This window comes from Megalobrama amblycephala, linkage group LG5 (genome assembly GCF_018812025.1).
Source record: "Megalobrama amblycephala isolate DHTTF-2021 linkage group LG5, ASM1881202v1, whole genome shotgun sequence".
In the NCBI taxonomy this organism is placed as follows: Eukaryota; Metazoa; Chordata; class Actinopteri; order Cypriniformes; family Xenocyprididae; genus Megalobrama; species Megalobrama amblycephala.
This window is the reverse complement of record NC_063048.1, coordinates 2,671,715-2,694,415: the sequence shown is the minus strand read 5'-3', so window position 1 is coordinate 2,694,415 and position 22,701 is coordinate 2,671,715. Positions and strand designations below refer to the sequence as shown.

Here is a 22,701-nt window from a genome sequence, read left to right as displayed (position 1 = left end):
GAAGCCCTTCTGCAGAATGAAACGCAGCCCTGCAAACCACAGACTGAGGTACAGACCTAGCGGCGTTATTACTGAACATCAGTATTTGACTAGATGACTGAAGAACACCTACACACCCATAGATTTTCACAGCAAATTTTCAGACGTTAAAATTAAACGATACATCATTATCAGCCTCACAGTGAGTGTGAAAACTTGTTTCATTTCAGTCAATGATTTGCATCACTTTCTAAAGTTGTTCTTTAGGCCTAACCATATTTTCTTTAATCATTTTTGGAGAATCTCTTGCCTTACACTTACCGACCAATATTAAAATCACTTAAAGTGCCCCTATTATGCTATTCCTAATTTCGTTTTGGATTCTGCTACAATAGGTTTACATGCATCCAAGGTCCAAGCTCATGAGCATCAGCTCTTTTCTCTCATTGTTTGAAATGGTTTGATTAAAAATTCAGACTCTCTAAACCCGGCCTTTCTGAAAGACTGCTCTGCTCTGATTGGTCAGGCGGCCCAGTCTGTTGTGATTTGTCAACCGCTTACGGTGCGTGTCGGAAACCAAACGCCCATTAGCATATCTGAATTTCAGCTGTTCCTCAGTGCTTGGTTCACAGTGATACAAATGATGCTGTTGGTTTTTCCGTATCAATTCCAGCACGAGTCCTCATCATTTTTGAAGTGCAGCAAAGTGGATTTGCAGCATTTTAACAACACAAACCAAACTCTTTCAGTCTCAGCTACAACTATAGCATTTGAGGGCAGGGCAAAGGAGACGCTGTTCTTGTTTAGCCAATGAAGACCAGATATTATGCAAATGCATACATTGTTATGTAGATTCGAGGAAGTAGTGAGACTGGAATTACTGATGACTCATTTCAGGCAGTTCAGAATCACTTCTTTCTTTTGGGAGACAATAAATTTATTTATCTGCACTTTGATTTTTGAAACTTTGCAGACCTTTTACATTCACAATCAGCTCGTAAGGATTTGAGAGAGTTTGACAAGGGCCAGATTGTGATGTTTAGACGACTGGGTCAGAGCATCTCCAAAACTGCAGCTCTTGTGGGGTGTTCCGGGTCTGCAGTGGTCAGTATCTATCAAAAGTGCTCCAAGGAAGGAACAGTGGTGAACCGGCGACAGGGTCATGGGGGGCCAAGGCTCATTGATGCACGTGGGGAGCGAAGGCTGGCCTGTGTGATCCGATCCAGCAGACGAGCTCCTGTAGCTCAAATTGCTCCAGAAGTTAATGCTGGTTCTGATAGAAAGGTGTCAGAATACACAGTGCATCACAGTTTGTTGCGTATGGAGCTGCATAGCTGCAGACCAGTCAGGGTGCCCATGCTGACCCCTGTCCACCGCCGAAAGAGCCAACAGTGGACACGTGAGCATCAGAACTGGACCACGGACCAATGGAAGAAGGTGGCCTGGTCTGATGAATCATGTTTTCTTTTACATCACGTGGATGGCCGGGTGCGTGTGCGTCTCTTACCTGGGGAACACATGGCACCAGGATGCACTATGGGAAGAAGGCAAGCCGCCGGAGGCATTGTGATGATTTGGGCAATGTTCTGCTGGGAAACCTTGGGTCCTGCCATCCATGTGGATGTTACCTTGACACGTACCACCTACCTAAGCATTGATGCAGACCCAATACACCCATGTACATCTTGGTCCAGATACCACAGCACACCTTCAGGGGTCTAGTGGAGTACATGACTTGACGTGGTCATAATGTTATGTCTGATCGGTGTATATCCTCATTACATACTGACACATTGCCCAGCTCTAGTTCTATGGCAAAGCACTAAGGCATTATAGATATATGGCTTTCTGTAAAGCTGCTTTGAAACCAAGAGCATTGTGAAAAGAGCTATATAAATATAAACTTGACTTGACTTAGTCTGCATACAGTGATAATGAAAACAAAAATAGTGAGAAAACAATATATGTGTAGCGTTCCTGCAGCTCAAATAGTAGATCATGTTACTAGCAGTGCCATGGTCATGGGTTCAATTTCCAGGGAATGAATTATGAAATGTATATACATTGAATGCAACGTAAGTCACTTTGCATAAAAGCATTTGCCAAATGCATAAACTTGTTCATACATGGCTTTAATGGCTTTAAGAACTTCTTAAAGTTGGGAGTGACTGGAGGTGTGAGGAGGTTTTGTTTTGATTGATCTGAAGTTAAATGCTCGCTAAAGCCAGAGTGTCTCTGCTCTTCACAAACAACACATCTGCTCCACCGCCAATTAACCCCGCAAACTCCATCACACACTCCATTACAGAAATTATGAACGCTCCGGCACTGCCGCACCGCTCAGGCTGTTTAAAGAAGCAAGCAGCCGTGTTTCTATTACGAGTTCTTCCGCTTCAGCTGCTCCATCTCCTTTAACTAGTGCTCTGATTGTTGGATGCGTGGTGAAGCCACTGGTAAACATGATAAGTGCTTTATTGTTAATCTAAAGAAAGCATTTTCATCATATCACTTGAGTGCACAAATCCAGCAGTGCTGAACAAACACATCAATGATGAGAGATCACTGCTTATTAGACACCTCTGCTGACAAAACTTACTGTACACACTTTAATTAATATGCATTCATGTAACATATGCATTGTTCAAAATGATCCAAATCTTTTTAACTTTGTTTGCTCTGCCAAAATAATTGGATATATTCTTCTTCAAATTCAGCAAAAAGTGGAAATTCACCCTGTCTGTTTTTTTAAATGCATGTTATAGATCTTATTGTCAACAATTCCTGCATATGTTTTATTTTTGAAAAATGTTTTGACCTGGTAATGTTTAATCAGAATCTATCTTGCAGTGAAGCATCAGTCTTCTCCCTAATGATGTGCAGGATTCTCCAAACGCCTAAACCCCGCCAGATAATGATAATCAAGATAATTTGCATACACTCTTCAGAGCCTTCAGTGCACAGAACCAAGTCCAGCCCTACATGTATATTTTTTCTGTTACACTCTGATGTATGTCAAAACACGGAAGAAAAAAAAAACATTTGCTACTTCCGTTTCATTATGTGTCATTGTGTTTTGGTTTCGTTTTCCCTGTTCCTGTTTGCCTGTGTTCTCATTCATTGTTAGTTGCTGGTTTCTGATTTGAGTTATGCACCTGTTCCATGTGATGTTGATTAGTCCCTGTGTGTATTTAAGCCCTTAGTTCCTTCTGTTCATTGTTTGGTGTCATCTTTAGTTTATGTGGTTGTTGAATATGATCCCTGTGTTCTCATGCATGTTTTGAGTATCGTTATTAAAGACTATTCTTGTTTAATTCTCCATTGTTGTGTGATTACTACAGCCACTACATGACAGAACACCAAACCCAAAGAAAGGATTATTATGAACTTATCAGTCATCCGTTTGTTCTGCTTAGAGCAGGAAGATTGTGCCCTTGAGGACCACAAGGGAGACTTTACACCTGAAATGCCTTATGCATTTCCCCAATCGCTCCCAGCCTGAATGAGCGAACTAAGGCATGCCTGCCCAGAGATGGTCCTCGATTGGTCATTCGGCAAATTTGTGGAGTGGGTGCTGGTAAATACCAAGATCTCCGTCTATCACCTGCCTCACGGATGAGGCCAACACCAGCCCCACTCAGACCCTGAGCCCACCCATCCTTCTACAACCCCCTTCACAGACCAACAGCCAGAGCCCACCGCAGACCCAGGGCCCATGCCTGCAACGGAGCTTGAGCCAGAGCAAACGCTGAAGGCCCTTCTTCATCCCTTAGAGTGTGCTCAATGTGGAGTCTGATAAGTGCGAGAGCCGGCACACAGTCCGTGCCAGTGGGCGTTCTCTTGGAGTGTGAGGGCATGGAATGGAGTCTATTTTATCGTCGCTTGTCTCTTTCCAAGTCTCACTGCCACTGGTCCAGGCTAACTCCAAGTCTCCTTCGTTGCCGCTGGTGCCACCCAGCCTCCCTCTCCAGCCTCCCTCTCCAGCCTCCTCTGCCTAAGCCAGTCAGTTCCTCGGCGCCGCCTCCACTGGCTCCCTTCAGTGCCTCGGCTCCTCCTCTCTTGGCTCCATTTGGATCCTCCTCAGGTCTTCTGGTCTCCAGCTCCGCTTGCCACATGGATCCCCTGGCTCCGATTCAGGCCGCCGAGGCATCACTCCACCTTCGGCCTGTTGACCTGTCCTCGCTCCCTCTGCTTCACCTGGAGCCAGTCTCCCTCGTCCCTCTGGCTCCGCCTTTGGTCAGTCATCAATCTGCCTACGCCACAGACTTCTGGGCTTTCGGCTGCGCCTCATCCCCCCACCCCCTTTGGCTCCGTTGGTGCTCCGTCCTCCCCTCCAGCTCTGCCTCTTTCCTCCAGCACCCTAGTTCCACCCTGGCAGCTCATCACTGCGGCTCAACCGTGGTCTCCAGGTCCTTTGGTGTTGCCGTCTCTCTCTGTCTCCTCAGCTCTGCCTGGGTCTCCGCCTCTCCCATCTCTGCCTCAGTTGGCCAGTTTCCAGCTCCATCCTGGCTCCTTCCTCCGTTGGCTCCGTCATGGGGTTTAGCTCTGCGCCCACCTCCAGAGCAATATAGCTACGGCGCGATCATACGCCGGGATGATCAGTAATTGTCGGTTTGTACTGAATGCAGTATAATCAAACTTTAGCCAATAATTTAACCAAAACATTAATTAATATTAATCAGTACTTAAAGGTGCCATCGAACATTTTTTTACAAGATGTAATATAAGTCTAAGGTGTCCCCTGAATGTGTCTGTGAAGTTTCAGCTCAAAATACCCCATAGATTTTTTTTTATTAATTTTTTTAACTGCCTATTTTGGGGCATCATTAAATATGAGCCAATTTATGCTGTGCGGCCCCTTTAAATCTCGTGCTCTCCGCCCACGGAGCCGCGCTTACCTTAAACAGTGCCTAAACAAAGTTTACACAGCTAATATAACCCTCAAATGGATCTTTACAAAGTTTTCTTCATGCATGTGTCGGATTATGTGAGTATTGTATACTGTTATATTGTTTACATTTGATTCTGAATGAATTTGAGGCTGTGCTCCGTGGCTAACGGCTAATGCTACACTGTTGGAGAGATTTATAAAGAATGAAGTTGTGTTTATGAATTATACAGACTGCAAGTGTTTAAAAATGAAAATAACGATGGCACTTGTCTCCGTGAATACAGTAAGAAACAATGGTAACTTTAACCACATTTAACAGTACATTAGCAACATGCTAACAAAACATTTAGAAAGACAATTTACAAATATCACTAAAAATATCATGTTATCATGGATCATGTCAGTTATTGTCGCTCCATCTGCCATTTTTCGCTGTTGTTCTTGCTTGCTTACCTAGTCTGATGATTCAGCTGTGCAGATCCAGACGTTAATACTGCCTGCCTTTGTCTAATGCCTTTCATAATGTTGGGAACATCATGGGCTGGCATATGCAAATATTGGGGGCGTACACCCTGACTGTTACATAACAGTCGGTGTTATGTTGAGATTCGCCTGTTCTTCAAAGGTCGTTTAAACAAATGAGATTTATATAAGAAGGAGGAAACAATGGAGTTTGAGACTCACTGTATATCATTTCCATGTACTGAACTCTTGTTATTTGACTATGCCGAGGTAAATTCAATTTTTCATTCGAGGGCACCTTTAAATGTGTAACAAGGACACCTCAAAGTGTAAACAAACTTGTAAAAAGATAAGATAAAAACATCAATGTCACACTTACTAGTCTCTGAGTATAAGGAATAAGTATGTGAGAACAACAGTAGCTACAAAAAGAGTGAAAATCAGTAGAGCAGCAAGCAACTTCATTATTCTTTTTCTGTCACTACGCATGACTACAACACATCTTTACATTTGTATTGTGTTTGCATTAAAGCATGCAAATAACTTGAGGGTGTTGCACTTGCACTGTTACTCAGGTAAGCAAACCTTATCACTTCTGACAGCATGACAGTCGTCTGCAGTTTCTGCATGTGATTCGTTTTGTCACATGCATACATGTTGAATACATGCATCATATCATAATGTGAAACACAACAGCTCTTTATACGTAACAGACTGAAGCTCAACCGGCTGCAGATGGAGAATGTGGATTATGCTTCATTTAATCAACATATATTCAGATTAGTGGTTCAACAATATGACTTTATGATGCTTAAATTTTTTCATTTGATCCCTCAATCTTGATTATTTGCCTATATACTGGCTTTTAAACAAGAACTCAGTATCTTTTTTGTTAGCATGATTGTGTATTCTCATGATATTGAGTTCAAATGTCGCGTGTAATCCTGACCGCGGGGAAGAGCCCATCCAAGATGAGCACGGGATCAAACACAGAGCAGATTTTGCACAGTCTGCTTAATCTCACACTCACGAGACAAACGCACACAAACACACACAAGTGTTAATGTCACGTCACATCTGATGGACTCGTGTCAGTCAATTCTGTTCAATCTGATCAGCTCCTATTTCACAGCTTTTACAATAATTCAGCACATTTAAAAGGTTAGTTCACCCAAAAATCATCATTCTGTCATCATTTACTCTTCCTTGTGTCGTTCCAAACCTGTATAACTTTTTTTCTTCTGTGGAACTTAAAAGAAGATAACGTTTCGGGAACCAAACTTGACTTGCACTGGACAAAAAATACAATGGAGTAGTTGGGAACAGAAACGATTTGGTTATTGACGTTCTTCAAAATATCTTCTTGTATGTTTCACAGAAGAAAGAAAGTCCTACAGGTTTGGAACAACATGAAAACACAGCAATTTTGAATTGTAATAATATCACTGTTTTTACTGCATTTTTGCAGTCTTGGTAAGCATTCTCACACTATATCAACACATATGAACATTCAGTGTATCTGAACTCTCAATAATTCCTCAATGTGAGCTGATCAATAAGAGTGTGTGGAGGACCAGATCTCATCTGGAGCGGCAGATCAGAGGCACAGGGATCAGAAGAGCGAATTAGGGGCTCTGAGGAAGACATCTGCCTCCGTATCATTAAAGACACACAGCATCAAGTTTTCATGAGCGCTCAGACACCTGGAGACCAGCTCGAGTCGATCAGCTCTCATTTAACATCCCAACAGTTTAGAGGCGATTTCAGCAGGGAGCTCCGTTCATTTGCATTTAAATGTCAGATTCGTAAAGGGTCTGGAGGTCTCAGGGATTAATTGCTTTTCCCTAATCGAGGTCTCTTAAATAAACATAAAATAATGAAACAATACAGACAGCAAGAGGAAATAATTACAACTATCTCAAAGCAAATTCGTTAATGAAAGGATTAGGGTAATGTTAGTCTCAGGCTCAGACATCTGATGGATCTCGCACACTAAACCAGTCTGATTGGCTGCTGAACGTCAGGTTTACCTCAGTCTGACAGGAAGGTCACACACAAGCAGCTTCTGAGAAACAGCTTTTTTAACTTTAGTTAGTGTGTAATGTTGCTGTTTGAGCATAAACAACATCTGCAAAGTTACGATGCTCAAAGATCAATGCAAAGAGAGATATTTTCTTTGAAAGAATTCTCAACAACAAACGGCTGGTAGGGACTACAACAAGCTTCTTCCCAGGTTAGCGACATCACTGACCCCAAAATTTACATAAACCCCGCCCCCGAGAACACACAACAAAGGGGGCGGGGCCATGCCGGGCTGCTTTAGAGAAGAGGAAGAGTTGTTGTAGTAGAGTGTTGTTGACATGCCGTCATTTTACGCCGGACTGCTTCACAAACGAGGGTCAATTCAACACAAAAGATGAACATGACGGCACATGCTAGTGGATGAGTTGAATCAACTCCACAGCAACTACATAAATTTATCCACTAACCATTCAGAAACGTCTAAAAGTTGTAACTTCTTCCTGAGTCTCTCCATCAGTGTCGACTCCGGTTTGAACAATGTAAGGCTGAACACCGTTACTGACAATCCTCATTTTGGCTGCGTGAGATTCTCCAGCTTTGTTGTTGTTGAGCTGTTAAAGCTCCTGCCCTCTTCTGGAAAGGGGGCGGGAGCAGCAGCTCATTTGCATTTAAAGGGACACACACAAAAATGGCATGTTTTTGCTAAAATATCTAATCTTGTGCCACTTCTCTGTATTTCCACAGTGAGTTTACAGGCTGTTGAAGCACAGATGATGCTCACCTGGACTTCCTGCAGGTTTCTGCTCCAGGCTGCCGTGACGGCCGCTGTGTGTTCGCGGTGAGTGACGTAGATGTGCGCCTGCAGCACGTGAGCCAGCGTGAGTCCGGAGCTCACGGCACGCAGAACCTTCTCCATGTGACTGAAGCACAGCCGAGCCTGGAGCGCCGGCGGCCCGTCGAGCAGCTGCATGGAGCAGGGAATCAGAGCGATCTGTCCCGCGCAGAATAGCGCCTCCTGCACCTGAGAAACATAAACAACAGCTTCATGATACAACATCTACACGACTCAAGCAGGCGCCACACAACGCCATGGTCAACATGACAATAAATACATATATATTAATTGATTCATTAATTGATTAATTCATTGATTAATTCATTACGTTTAATGATTTTATCCATAATAATTATTTTAACATTACTTTTACATCTGCACCTACAAGTAACTGAAAAGGTGAACAATTCAAACCAATATTCAGTTATGAGTGCCACACAATGTCATAATGAACATGACAATAAATAACTAAATGCATTTAAAAAATAAATAAATTACAGTCGAACCTAAAATGTATTCAGACACTTTGAACATTTCATTCATTAATACAGTTTATTCACTATAGTTTATAAAAAATGGTAATAAAATATGAAAAGATCTCAGAGTTAAACCATGTCAGAAAAAAATAATCTTAATTATGTCATATAACACTTAAGCAAAACATGGTCAGGTCAAAGTGTCTGAATCATTTTTGCTTCCAAATTTTTTATCAATTTTACTGGTAATCCACTGTATGCAGAATTTTTGGGTATAATATGTCCCAGTTTACTTTAGTGTCCTGCACCCACTAGTAAAAATTTATAAAAAATATAAAAAATGTCTGAATAATTTTTGGTTTGACTGTTTATTTTTATATATTATTTATACCTTTTATTTATCTATTCATATATTTATTATTTATGAATAAATATGTAAAAAATAAGACTAAATAAATAGATAAATAATAAATACAAACATAATAAAGACATAATAAATATATGAATCAATTACTTAATTAATGAATTAATAAATAAGAAATATGGATAAAAATATAAACAAAAAATAAATAAATTACTTGAAAGAATATATGAATGAATAAATATATATATATATATATATTAATTTATTCATAGTTATTATTTATCTATTTATGTTTAATTATTTATGACAAAATAAATAATATGAATAAATAAAACACAAACATAGAAAATAATAAATATAAAAAATAAATATATGAATAAATAAATAATTTGTTATTTATTTATATGTATTACTTATTAATACATAAATAATACATAAATGAATTATTTTTTATTATGAATAAATAAATAATAAATATGGACAAATAAATAAATATATACATAAAAATAAATTAGCCTACTTCAAAAAATATATGAATGAAAAATATTTTATTATATTATTATTTTTATTATATATTATTTATTACTTATAGTTTTTATTTATCCATTCATGTTTATTAATTATGAATAATAAATAAATAAATACATATATGTATTATTCATTTATATATTTATTATTCATTTAATATTTATTTATATATTTATTATTCATGAATACATAAATAATAAATATGGATAAATTAATTAATAAACACATAAAAATAAATAAATGACAAATAAATATATGAATAAATAAATATATTATTCATGTGTTTATTTATTATGGTTATTACTAGTCATATGTATTATTTATGTATAAACAAACAAATAAATAAACTGTTAGAAAGTGATTCCTGTATGTGACAGTAAACAGCTCTACACGAGTGTGTTTTTAAGCGATCACTCCATCATCTGAAACACGATTACAGCTGCAGGACAGAGAGAAACATGAGAAAGAGTCTGAACAGAAAACACACTCGAGCTTTCTCCAAATGAAACGATGCCATCCTACTGACTTCACTACTGTTAACAGAGAGAAATGAGACAGAGACGCCACAGGAAAGCACGCTGCTTCTGTTTGTGACACAGAGAGCATTCATCTTCATACAGGAATTGAGCCTGTTAATTAGCCTAGTGTGTAAAGTCGTTCTGAACCCATCAAATGGTTTGTGAATAATGATACGGGCGTTGAAGAACTGTCTGTATCATTCAGAGTTTGGCCTAACAATCTATCATTTTATGATTATTGTGTCTAACAGCATTTCATGAGTTTATAATAATCATATTTAACACAAATCGCAGTTTACTGCATTCAAACTCAACCCTGTTACCCAAGTTTGCATCTCTGATTCTGCTAACTACTCTGAAGCTGCTGTACTGTAGAAATAAAGCTGACTTGACTTGATTTAATTTAACTTTCTGAAGCTGATCAACATTTCAGGAAGGTTCAGCACTTCAAAACACTAACCATTTACTGAAAACTAAAAAGTTTCCAGCAGCTGGTGGAAACGGCCATAAATCTCGACGCAGTGATGGTTTCAGCAAAACACCAGAGACTTACATCAAAAAAGGTGCAATTCATTAACATTATTATAGCATTTGTGTTTGAACAGCAGAGCATCAATTAACGCGCTACACCTTCATTGTTATTTTATCACCTAGAGTTCCCGTTTCACACCAGCGATGAAAGCACGCGCGATCACTAATAACAAAGTGATAATTAGCTGAGAATCCACAGACGTTCTTCTGCAGCTAAAAATACCTGAGACGGTCAGATGTGGCGTTCGAGAGGTCAGGTCCTGAGGGTCACCGGGAGGACAGCAGCACAGCCGACTAAATCAATCGATACACACTGGGAACAGCCAATTACCATGCATGCAGATGAATTACATTACCAGACTTACTCGAAACACACATCCGGCTCCTTCACACACACCGCTCTGATGATTTCAGGGAGTTTGTTGGGAAGCGAGAAAGCCAGAAGTGAGTTTAGAGTGGAGAAATCTCATTCAATGGACACATGAATGGGTCATTCATCATCTGCATTGAGTGTTAGTTTGGGATCATATAGTTTTTATTAATATTTCGAATTAATTTTTAAATTTTATATTTTCCATCTTCATTTTAATTTTAGTTATATTTGTTTGTTTTAGATTTATTAATTTTATTTCAGTTATATTAATAAATATCCTGACGCATCCAAGCTTTTTATTGGCAGTGAACGGGACCAACAAGTATGAAGCTGAAGAAAGTGCATCCGTCCATCATAAACGTACTCCACACAGCTCCACATTTTTCCGTAAGTTGAATATGGAAGGATATCTGGTAGAAGCTAGATATTTTACTTCATAACTTGTTAATTATGGATTTTTTTTTTTTTTTTACACAAAAGGATCGCTTCTCTTCAGAAGGCCTTTATCAACACCAGGAGCCGTGTGGAGTACGTTTATGATGGATGGATGCACTTTATTGAGCTTCAAACTCATTGGTCCTGTTCACTGCCATTATGAAGCCTAAAGGCGTCCGGATAATTATTAATATACAGAAGTCAGCATTTGAAGTGGATCAAAACCTTCCATCAAAGTTGTCCTAAAACTTCTTCTTAAAATAACTTACTTCTTAGGACAACTTTGATGAACTTCAAATGTTGATGACTATATCTCTGATTGTGTTCATCAGAAAGACACCAAGGATAGCCTGACGGAGGGTAAATCATGGGTTCATTTTCATTTTAAAGTGAACTAATCCTTTAAAAATAACAGCTGTTGATTGTTAGTTTAGCTCAGGTTCATTAAATATTAACAGATACAACTTTTGATTTTAACTCTTTCCTCGCCAGTGTTTGTGATCATTTTCACAAAACGTTTATGGCCACTAGAATATTTAGTTTTATGAATATCTGAACATGCAATATATCAATAGAAATAAACAAACAAACAAACAAACCCATTTTTATTCTAGCTTCAGGCATTCTTTTTTATCAACACTTGAATGTGGGTAGTTTAATAAAAGAGCAACATTTTGAACAAAAAGCTGAGAAAATCATACTTTTGTCAAAGTCTTCATCCGGATCATATTCAGAGCGATGATCAAAACACAGATGGAGTAGATCGAGTCCATCAACACATCAAAGCTTCACAGTCGTTTCCTCTTCATGGGTTCAACATTTCATTCAGTAACATTAGTTAGTTTTGATTTATATGCTGTTTAATGTTAGATCAGCAATGCTTCTATCACTTGTTTCTGTTTTTTCTTCGCCTGTGTTTTGATCCGGAAATTCTGCACTCTTTCAGAAGATGCGTAATAGCATCCCCGTATGACCGTATAACAAAAATCTGTCAATGGCGGGTAAAGAGTTAATAATGTATAAGTAAACGATGAAATGAACATTACCCTTTAAGACCTGAAGGCTTTTTTAGAGTTTTTTTTTTTTTCTTTCTGAGTGACATACACAAAAGTTAAGACTTATAACTCCAAAACTGTAGCAAGGAGAGTCAAAAGGTAGGCATCATTTTAAAATATAAATTACATTACATTTGGACATTTTCATGCTGAGAAACTGCTGATAAAAGACAATATATATATATATATATATATATATATATATATATATATATATATATTTATTTATTTTATTTTTTTTTTTTTAATTTTTCTTTTTTTTATTTGACATGGAATAACTCAGGAAGGAAACAAGATCAGAGAAAATTTATTTTTTGGTGATGCTCTCCTACATGTGAGCTGCATCTGGTTCAAATTTTATAGTAATAGCATAAAGTATAGTTGAATAAATTGTTATTCATTTTTTCGCAGCTAGATGGCGCCCACAGGCGGTAAACTCTAGTTTAGAGGCACTTCTCAGCACTCGTTAGGAGTTTTTCAAAATGGTTAGATGCATTAAAAAGATGGGATCTAAGCTTTAAGATGATATCTATTTTGTGTTATTCCACGTTGGAAAACGAACATGGATGGTTCCGGGAACATTGGATACACTGTAACCTGGAGAGATGAAAGACATGTTTTTATTTTACATCATTCTGTGAGTAATATCTTGTGATCAACACAATATATTATGATTTTGGTTCATTTTAATCGTGAGAATCTGCTTTAAATAATGATGTGCCATTTTCTATGATCTGTGCATATTTCATGAAGTTATGAGCATGTGAAATCTACATATCTGTATTCAGTTAGCGGCTGTGCTGTTTTTGTTATAAACGCATATTACTCAGACTCATTAGAGGGTGAAAACAAAGCAACAGAAGCATGTTGGAGGTTTGATCTGAACGTGTACAGTCTCTGGAATTCTGGAAAATCTGGAAAGAATTTTTGTGCTACCTATACGGGTTCAGTTTTTATAGGCTCCTAAAGAGAGACATGCAAATGGGAGCGCCGGCGCTCCATCCGGTTTTAAAGGGTTAACTAAAGCCTTGTTTCCACTGAAATTACCCAGAAAAAATTGTCCCATGATCTTTTTCCCTCCAGACCTGTTGCTGTCCGCATTTCCATCACAGTCTAAAATACCGCGAAGAAAAGTCCGTTGAGGACTGTGTGCGACTTTCCAGTTCCCGCTGGATTTCATCCTCTGCATATAAAGCCTGAACCTCGTTGTCGGTCCATCGGTCATATTTTGTTGATTCGAATAGCAAACAACTCTTACTGCACACGCCGCAACAGACTTTTAAAAATGGTGGTTGAAATAAAATGCTGCGTGTCAACCAATCAGCATGTTCAGCACCTAAATCCCACCCCCAAAAGTTCCTGAACTTTGAAAAATGTATTTTATTTCAAGTACTGATATTTCTTTTACATTTTTGTATATATTCAGCTAAAATACATTTATTCTCAGGATTCAGCACCGAAACTTTTCTTAGAAAGCGTGTGCAATGTTCTTTCCTCTCTGAACAAAAGCAGCATTTTGCAAGATGTGCTTCGGAAACAACAGATCAACAAAAACCGCTTTGCTGCAGGGAGAAAAGAGTCACATCCATTTCCATAATCATATGGGTTTCTCATGATTCCCGCTGCTGGGTTCACCTGTCAACTTTGATGAATCTTCAGCAGCTGCCCGGACTGCTGCAAATTACCGGGACGGGCGGAAGAAAGGAAGAAAGGAAGGCTCGCAGCCGGATCAATCAGCGCATCATCTACCTGTGAGCACGATCCGGTTACGGCAACAGCAAATCGGCACTGGCGTTCCAGTTATGAGCCATCAAGTGCCATCAGACCTTTCGCACAGAATCCGCCACGGAGGACAGGATTTCCAACAAGCCGGCCTTCAAAAGTCCTCTCGGCCTCACATTCATTGATTTGAATATCAAAAGCGAGACCTCTCGGCTATTATAATATTTAAAAATAAAAAACAGGTGCGGCGTGATCAATTATTAAGAGCCTGGCGCAGGTAACTCGGGGCCGGTTGGGGAAAGGCAGCGTGCGGAGCGGATCTGGGGAATACTATTTACATAAAATTAACAGTTCAAAAGAATGAGTTCACACACCAATCAAACTTGTTAATTGACTGTCAATGGTGTGTCCCTGAATATACAACACAACTACATTATTCATCCTCGAGGTTGACAAGGAAGACAGGCCAATTTGCATGGGCATCCAAAATCTGATCAACAACTACAACACCACATGAATTTTTAATAGAGCCGAGGGAGCTTATTAATATTCATAGGGGTCAAACTATGGCGCCGCGTTTCATTTAACTCGTCGCAACCGACAAAGTGTTTTAGGAAAAGGTAACTTTAAAGATCTTCCGTTTCGAGCGAGGCGTTTCCCAAATGCATTATCAAGCTTTATTTCATTTTTCACAAAGCCAATGACTGCCTCGAGGAAACACGAATGTAGATGTGCAGATGATGTCCGTGGCATTATAATACTAAAATCTCTGAGGTCCAAGCATCTTATTTGTTTGTTTTATGAGCGGTGGCAGTGGAGGTGACCTTAAAGACGCGACCGCCGCTGTTATTTCTGGCAGAAGACGGGCCGCGCTGGGTAAAGCGACCTGTTATTGACGAACAGTCAAACTTTGCGGCTCTGGTCAAGGACGCGGGAGGAAAAGCACCATCAGGTATGCTAATGGACGCACATCCCAACTGAATCTTCATGCATAATTGATGGGCTGAGGAACGGCACACATACAGAGACGCTCCAGCGGCACACGATACTGAACGAGTCACATTTGTGTGAAGATCTGCTCCATTACAACTTTAGTGAACTGTTTCTCTTAACAACTTCAAAGCATTTCCATAAATCAGTTTACAATGAGCTGGTCCTCATCGCAAAATAAACCGGGACCCGAACACAAACCTGACACAATTATAACTAAAACCATAAAAAATATTTTTATGAATGCTAACTGAAACAAAATAATATATACAAAAATTTACATTCATTTTATTTCAGCGAGTTGCTTGGGCAACATCTTTTATTTTTAGTTTAGTTTAATATGATGTACTAAAATAACTAAAACCGAAATAAAACAAAAAACAAACACTAATAATAATGTCAAAAACATAAAATTATTAATACTTTAACTGAAATTAAAATGAAATCAGAAAATATAAAAATTTAAAATATGAATAAAAACTCTCATTTAATGTAAATTAACACTAGTGATATGAGTGACAGTGAAATTTTTACTGTATTTGATCAAAAATACAGTAAAAACAGTGAAATATTATTACACTGTAAAACAGCTGTTTTCTATGTAAATATATATAGTAAAATGTAATATATTCCAGTGATCAAAGCTGAATTTTCAGCATCATTACTCCAGTCTTCAGTGTCACATGATCCTTCAGAAATCATTCTAATATGATGATTTGATGCTCAAGAAACATATTTAATTATTATCAATGTTGAAAACAGTTTATATTTTTGTGGAAACCGTGATACATTTTATTTTTCAGGATTATTTGATGAATAGAAAGTTCAAAAGAGCAGCATTTATTTAAAAACAGAATCTTTTATAACATTATAAATGACTTTACTGTCACTTTTGATCAAGTGCAGTATAGTACAGTATATCTTGTCCAGAGAATGAATCTATGGACCAATCATGATCAGGAGCTCCAGAGAGTCCAGTATTCAGCATTATTACTGCATTATTACATTATAATAACTGCATAATTCTCGCATTACTAATGCATTATTACTGTATTATTACTGCATAATTCTCGCATTACTACTGTATTATAACTGCATAAGTCTCGGATTATTACTGTATTATTACTGTATTATAACTGCATAATTATCGCATTATTACTGCATTACTGCATAATTCTCGCATTACTACTGCATTACTGTATTATAACTGCATAATTATTGCATTATTACTGTATTACTGCGTAATTCTCCCATTACTACTGCATTATTACTGTATTATTACTGCATAATTATCGCATTATATATTGCATTACTGCATAATTCTCCCACTACTGCATAATTATAACTACATAATTATTGCATTATTACTGTATTACTGCGTATTACTGTATTATACTGTATTATAACTGCATAATTATCGCATTATTACTGTATTACTGCGTATTACTGTATTATACTGTATTATAACTGCATAATTATCGCATTATTACTGTATTACTGCATAATTCTCACATTACTACTGCATTATTACTGTATTATTACTGCATAATTACCGTCCATACCAGCATGATGAATACGATCCTCAACTGGATTGAACTGAAATAAATACTTTGAATGTTGCGATCCTATCGGACTTATGATAGCATCCTGAGTCGTAACAAAGCACTGTTCGCCAGAGGAGAACTGCCCCCCCCCGACTAAGCCTGGTTTCTCCCAAGGTTTTTTTCTCCATTTTAACACCTATTTGCCACTTGTTTGCCACCTGATGTCACCTGTTGGAGTTTGGGTTCCTTGCCGCTGTCGCCTTTGGCTTGCTTAGTTGGGGACACTTGACATTTGACTTGACATTTGATATTCAACAGTGCTTTGATCTGCCTGCATTGACACTATTCTTTAAGAGCTGCTGTGCAGCCAAAATAATGTACCAGTTATCAATGTAAAGCTGCTTTGACACAATCTACATTGTAAAAAGCGCTATATAAATAAAGGTGACTTGACATAATTCTCGCATTACTACTGCATTATTACTGCATAATTCTCGCATTACTACTGCATTCTTACTGTATTATTACTGCATAATTATGGCATTATTACTGCATTACTGCATTATTCTCGCATTACTACTGCATTACTGTATTACTGCATAATTCTCTCATTACTACTGCATTATTACTGTATTATTACTGCATAATTCTCACATTACTACTGCATTCTTACTGTATTATTACTGCATAATTATGGCATTATTACTGCATTACTGCATTATTCTCGCATTACTACTGCATTACTGTATTACTGCATAATTCTCTCATTACTACTGCATTACTGTATTACTGCATAATTCTCTCATTACTACTGCATTATTACTGTATTATTACTGCATAATTCTCGCATTACTACTGCATTCTTACTGTATTATTACTGCATAATTATGGCATTATTACTGCATTACTGCATTATTCTCTCATTACTACTGCATTATTACTGTATTATTACTGCATAATTCTTGCATTACTACTGCATTATTACTGCATAATTCTTGCATTACTACTGCATTACTGTATTATTATTGCATTACTGTATTACTACTGCATCATTACTGATTACTGCATAATTCTCGCATTACTGTATTACTACATAATTCTTGCATTACTACTGCATTATTACTGTATTACTGCATAATTCTCGCATTACTACTGTATTACTGCATAATTGTCGCATTATTACTGTATTACTGCATAATTCTCGCATTACTACTGTATTGCTGCATAATTATCGCATTACTACTGCATTATTACTGTATTACTGCATAATTATCGCATTACTATATTATTACTGTATTACTGCATAATTCTCGCATTACTACTGTATTAGTGCATAATTCTCGCATTACTACTGTATTGCTGCATAATTCTCGCATTACTACTGCATTATTACTGTATTACTGCATAATTCTCGCATTACTACTGTATTGCTGCATAATTCTCGCATTACTACTGCATTACTACTGTATTGCTGCATAATTCTCGCATTACTACTGCATTATTACTGTATTACTGCATAATTATCGCATTATTACTGTATTATTACTGTATTATTACTGTATTAGTGCATAATTCTCGCATTACTACTGTATTGCTGCATAATTCTCGCATTACTACTGCATTATTACTGTATTACTGCATAATTCTCGCATTACTACTGCATTATTACTGTATTACTGCATATTTATCGCATTACTACTGCATTATTACTGTATTATTACTGTATTAGTGCATAATTCTCGCATTACTACTGCATTATTACTGTATTACTGCATAATTCTCGCATTACTACTGCATTATTACTGCATTACTGCATAATTATCGCATTATTACTGTATTATTACTGTATTATTACTGTATTGGTGCATAATTCTCGCATTACTACTGCATTATTACTGTATTACTGCATAATTCTCGCATTACTACTGCATTATTACTGTATTACTGCATAATTCTCGCATTACTACTGTATTAGTGCATAATTCTCGCATTACTACTGCATTATTACTGTATTACTGCATAATTATTGCATTATTACTGTATTACTATATAATTCTTGCATTACTACTGCATTATTACTGCATAATTCTTGCATAACTGCATAATCTTTGCATTAATACTGCATTATTTCTGTATTATTACTACATTATTAGTGCATTATTACTGTATTATTACTGCATTACTATTACATTACTGCATCATTGCATAATTCTTGCATTATTACTGTATTATTACTGCATTATTACAGCATAATTCTTGCATTATTACTGTATTATTACTGCATAACTCTTGCATTACTGCATTACTACTGCATCACATTACTGCATAATTCTTGCATTACTGCATAATCCTTGCTTTAATACTGCATTATTTCTGTATTACTACATTAGTGCATTATTACTGTATTATTACAGCATTATTATTGTATTATTAATGCATTACTATTACATTACTGCATCATTGCATAATTCTTGCTTTATTACTGTATTATTACTGCATAATTCTTGCATTATTACTGTATTTTTACTGCATGCTTGCATTATTACTGCTCTTCTGCTTCAGATGTCATGTTGAAGCTCATACTCTCGTGGTGATACACAGTTCTTCTCCAACACTTTCAAGTGCTCGGGAGAAGCTCAAATCCCATTCTGAAGGCCTGATCAAGTCTCTTCCCTGTATTTTATTTGCTTGTCGAGCTGCAGAAACATGCGGCGCAGGAAATCAGAGTTACTTGAGCAGTGCTATAAATAGCTTTACCACATGCACAAAGGAAGCCTTTTAACTGGATTCAGACGAACAAAAATCTGAAATTACACGATAGAAGTGTGACAGACGAGCCGGTGTCTGACCCCGAGATGCCCAGAGACGAATGAGGAACGCTGTCACCTCGGCTTCTGTCAGATTTACACTGATTATTGCTCTCTATCTCTCGGCTGTTTGGAGGTCAGGCAAGAGAAAACCACAATATAACACTCAAAATGTTGCTATTTATGTTTTATTTCTTTGAAACCAACCACACTCAGAAGCTAAACTAAATATTTGCACATTTGATAATATCTAAACAACATGAGATTATCTGAAACATAACAAGCGGCTGTCATTGTGGAAGGAGGAAAAACGCCCCGCCGCCGTCAAACGCGCTGCTTTTGTGACAAATTGGTTGTGAGGCTTTTTCGACTGATGCACAAAGCGCAGAAATCTCCTCGTGACCTGCCCGTGGGACATGACAAGCCCCTCACGCGTCGCTCTATCAAACAGGATCTTTCCAGGACAATGCAAATGATGACAAATTCCATCATCCCGCATTATGCGCTTTCCCGCTAATCTCCCTAATTCGGGGGAATGGCGAGGGTTGGGAGGTTTCGGCCGAGGGGCGTGATGTCTGACTGAATGATGCCGCAGCCTTCATCCTCCTGCTGCGGCCGTCTCTCCGTCTGAAGACCCAGTCGACGGCAGTGCCGCTCACCCATATCAGTGGTTCTGGTCCGGTTTGTGAGGGTCTGGGATGGCCGACTCCTCCAGACTCCCGGCAGCATGTCAGGCTGCGTCACATCACACGAGCACAGCCTCGACGGCACAGACATGAATAAATGCCATGCAGTGAATCCAACACACGTGCAGTTTCAGTGTCTGTTCAAAAGATGGCAGTGTGACTTCATGAAACACACCGAACTGATCCAGTGACATTAAACCACTGCTCATTAACACTAGCTAACTAAACTCACTGTTATGAAATATCAAAGCCTTTTATTACATTCACAGGGTTTTACCACAGTTTTATTTGCTCAGATATGGGTGACTGAATCTACAATGCGGTTTTATCCTAATGCATGAGGTCATGGAGTGTTTCACAAAAAAAAAAAAAAAAAAAAAAAAAAAATCTACGTTATTTTTAACACATTTATATTTCCCACTTTGTGTATTTGATTAAATGCATAGTACGGGTTCCTGTAAAATAATATTGGTATTATTTTGTTAAATATATGGGTAACATACAGGCTGTCCAGATTATATTTCACACCAGAATAAAATGTAAAAAAAATAAATAATAATAAATAAATTTAAAACAATTATAATCTACAAATATATATATATATATATATACACACACACACACACACACACACCTATGTTTTTCTTTAATTAAAGAAAATCAATTCTATATTTTACTTTTTTTGCATTGTGACATTTTTATTTCAATTAAACTTTCTCTTTACGCATTTATATTTCCGACTTTGTTTATTTGATTAATAAATGTCATTGGTACTATTTTAGTGCATAAATGGGTAAAATACAGGCTGTAGAGGTCATATTTCACACCAAAATAAAATATATATTTTTTTAAATAAATTTATTTAAATAAAGAAAATCAATTCTATATTTTACTTATTTTTTGGCATTGTGACATTTTTATTTCAATTAAACATTTTCTTGACTATAATTCAAAAAGTCTCATTCTCATTAAGATAATGAAAAAAATTATTATTATTTAGAAATTATTTATATATCAGCATATTATTTAATTATTCTGATTTAAATAAAAACAATGCATTACGTTAATTTCTCTGCAAAAATGACTATTAAATTAAAAACAATCTAATGGTAATCTTCAATAAAAATAATACTCTGCATTTTGGTTAATTGTCATGAAAATAATGTCACGATTAAAAAAGGGTTGTTGAATCTGTGAGCTGGGCATGTTTTTTTTTTTTTTTTGTGAGAATCACACAGACACTTCCAACAAACACTGAAATATGAATAATGAATCTGCATGAAAGTGAAGATGCTGCAGCTCCTGTCTATTATTCATCTACAGCACTTTTATATCCGTGGAATGGGTGAAAATGACAATGGCTAATGAAAAATGAATGAGCGAGGTTAAAAGGTACAAGTCAAACGAGGCCCTAGATGAGAAATTAACGACGACGCGAGTGTCCAAAAGTAAATGGAACATAAACGTTAAAATCAACGAGCCCTCCGTTCACACAGCCATTAAAAACCAACATCTCCTTAATAAATTAAGGCCAAAACGTGACGCCCGTCCACTGTTACATGAGAACGCAATAATAACGTCGAAGAAATCAGCAGATTGTGCTGATAAAGAATCAAACGTGAGACTCAGACGTTTTAAAGAAGCTTGCGGCGGTGAAATCTCCCTGTCTAATTGCCAGCATTTTCTTTCTGCGGCTGGCGTTCGCTCTTCCCGTGTTTGTCTGCGTGTCAAAGTCTGTCCTGTCAAACTCAGCCGTACAGGAATAGACCCTCGTTACCATAGTAATGGGACGGTCATACAGCTCTGGACGTGATGAGACCGGACAGCGCTCGCTGGTTTCCTCTGCGTCCTCAAACACAAGCATTTATTATTGTGGTTTCCATCTTCCATCTTCAATATGCAATTCAAAATGTACGTGCACAGAGTTTGCTTTTCTCGAGATGCTGCTGTTTTCATGGTTTTGGTTTATAAAAACATGCCACACGAATTGAAACGCCACACATTATCCCGTCACGACAGCTCTCGTTCCGAGACGCCCCGATTACATTATTGGGAATCTTCAATGAAAATAATGTCATAATGAAAAAGGGCTGTTATTTGTTGTTGTTTTTAGCTTTTAAAAACGCCACACATCATAGTTTTCATTCAAAGATTCGGAGATGACGGTGGAACAGAAGAAGCGATACTTTAAATAAAATTCTGCTTGTGTGTTTGTGGACACAGACCTACTTCCTGTGGCTTGTTGACTAGAAGAAAGCCGGTCAGGCACCAATAATACATGAAGAGCTATTCAGAGGCAATTAGGATCAGATGTCAAGGAGAGCACATTAATGAAGGAGCGTGTCCGCAGGAAGACCATCGGCTCTGACAGATCCAGTGCTTCCCAGTACAAGCTCATACCAGCCTCGTGATATCACGGCAGGTCGCGGTGAGATGACGTCACGTTCGGCCAGTGACTGATTCATCTGTGCACTTGTCACAAACAA

The 22,701-nt window shown here is 37.6% G+C and overlaps 1 protein-coding gene across 1 annotated transcript in view; it reads right to left on the bottom strand.

Annotated features, from left to right (window-relative positions):
- Window positions 1-22,701, bottom strand: part of dph6 (diphthamine biosynthesis 6) — a 97,215-nt gene that overhangs the window by 11,323 nt on the left and 63,191 nt on the right. Inside the window, exon 13 of the mRNA XM_048190198.1 lies at window positions 8,133-8,372. Coding sequence (XP_048046155.1) covers window positions 8,133-8,372 — 240 coding nt within the window. The remainder of the gene's footprint in view (window positions 1-8,132; window positions 8,373-22,701) is intronic.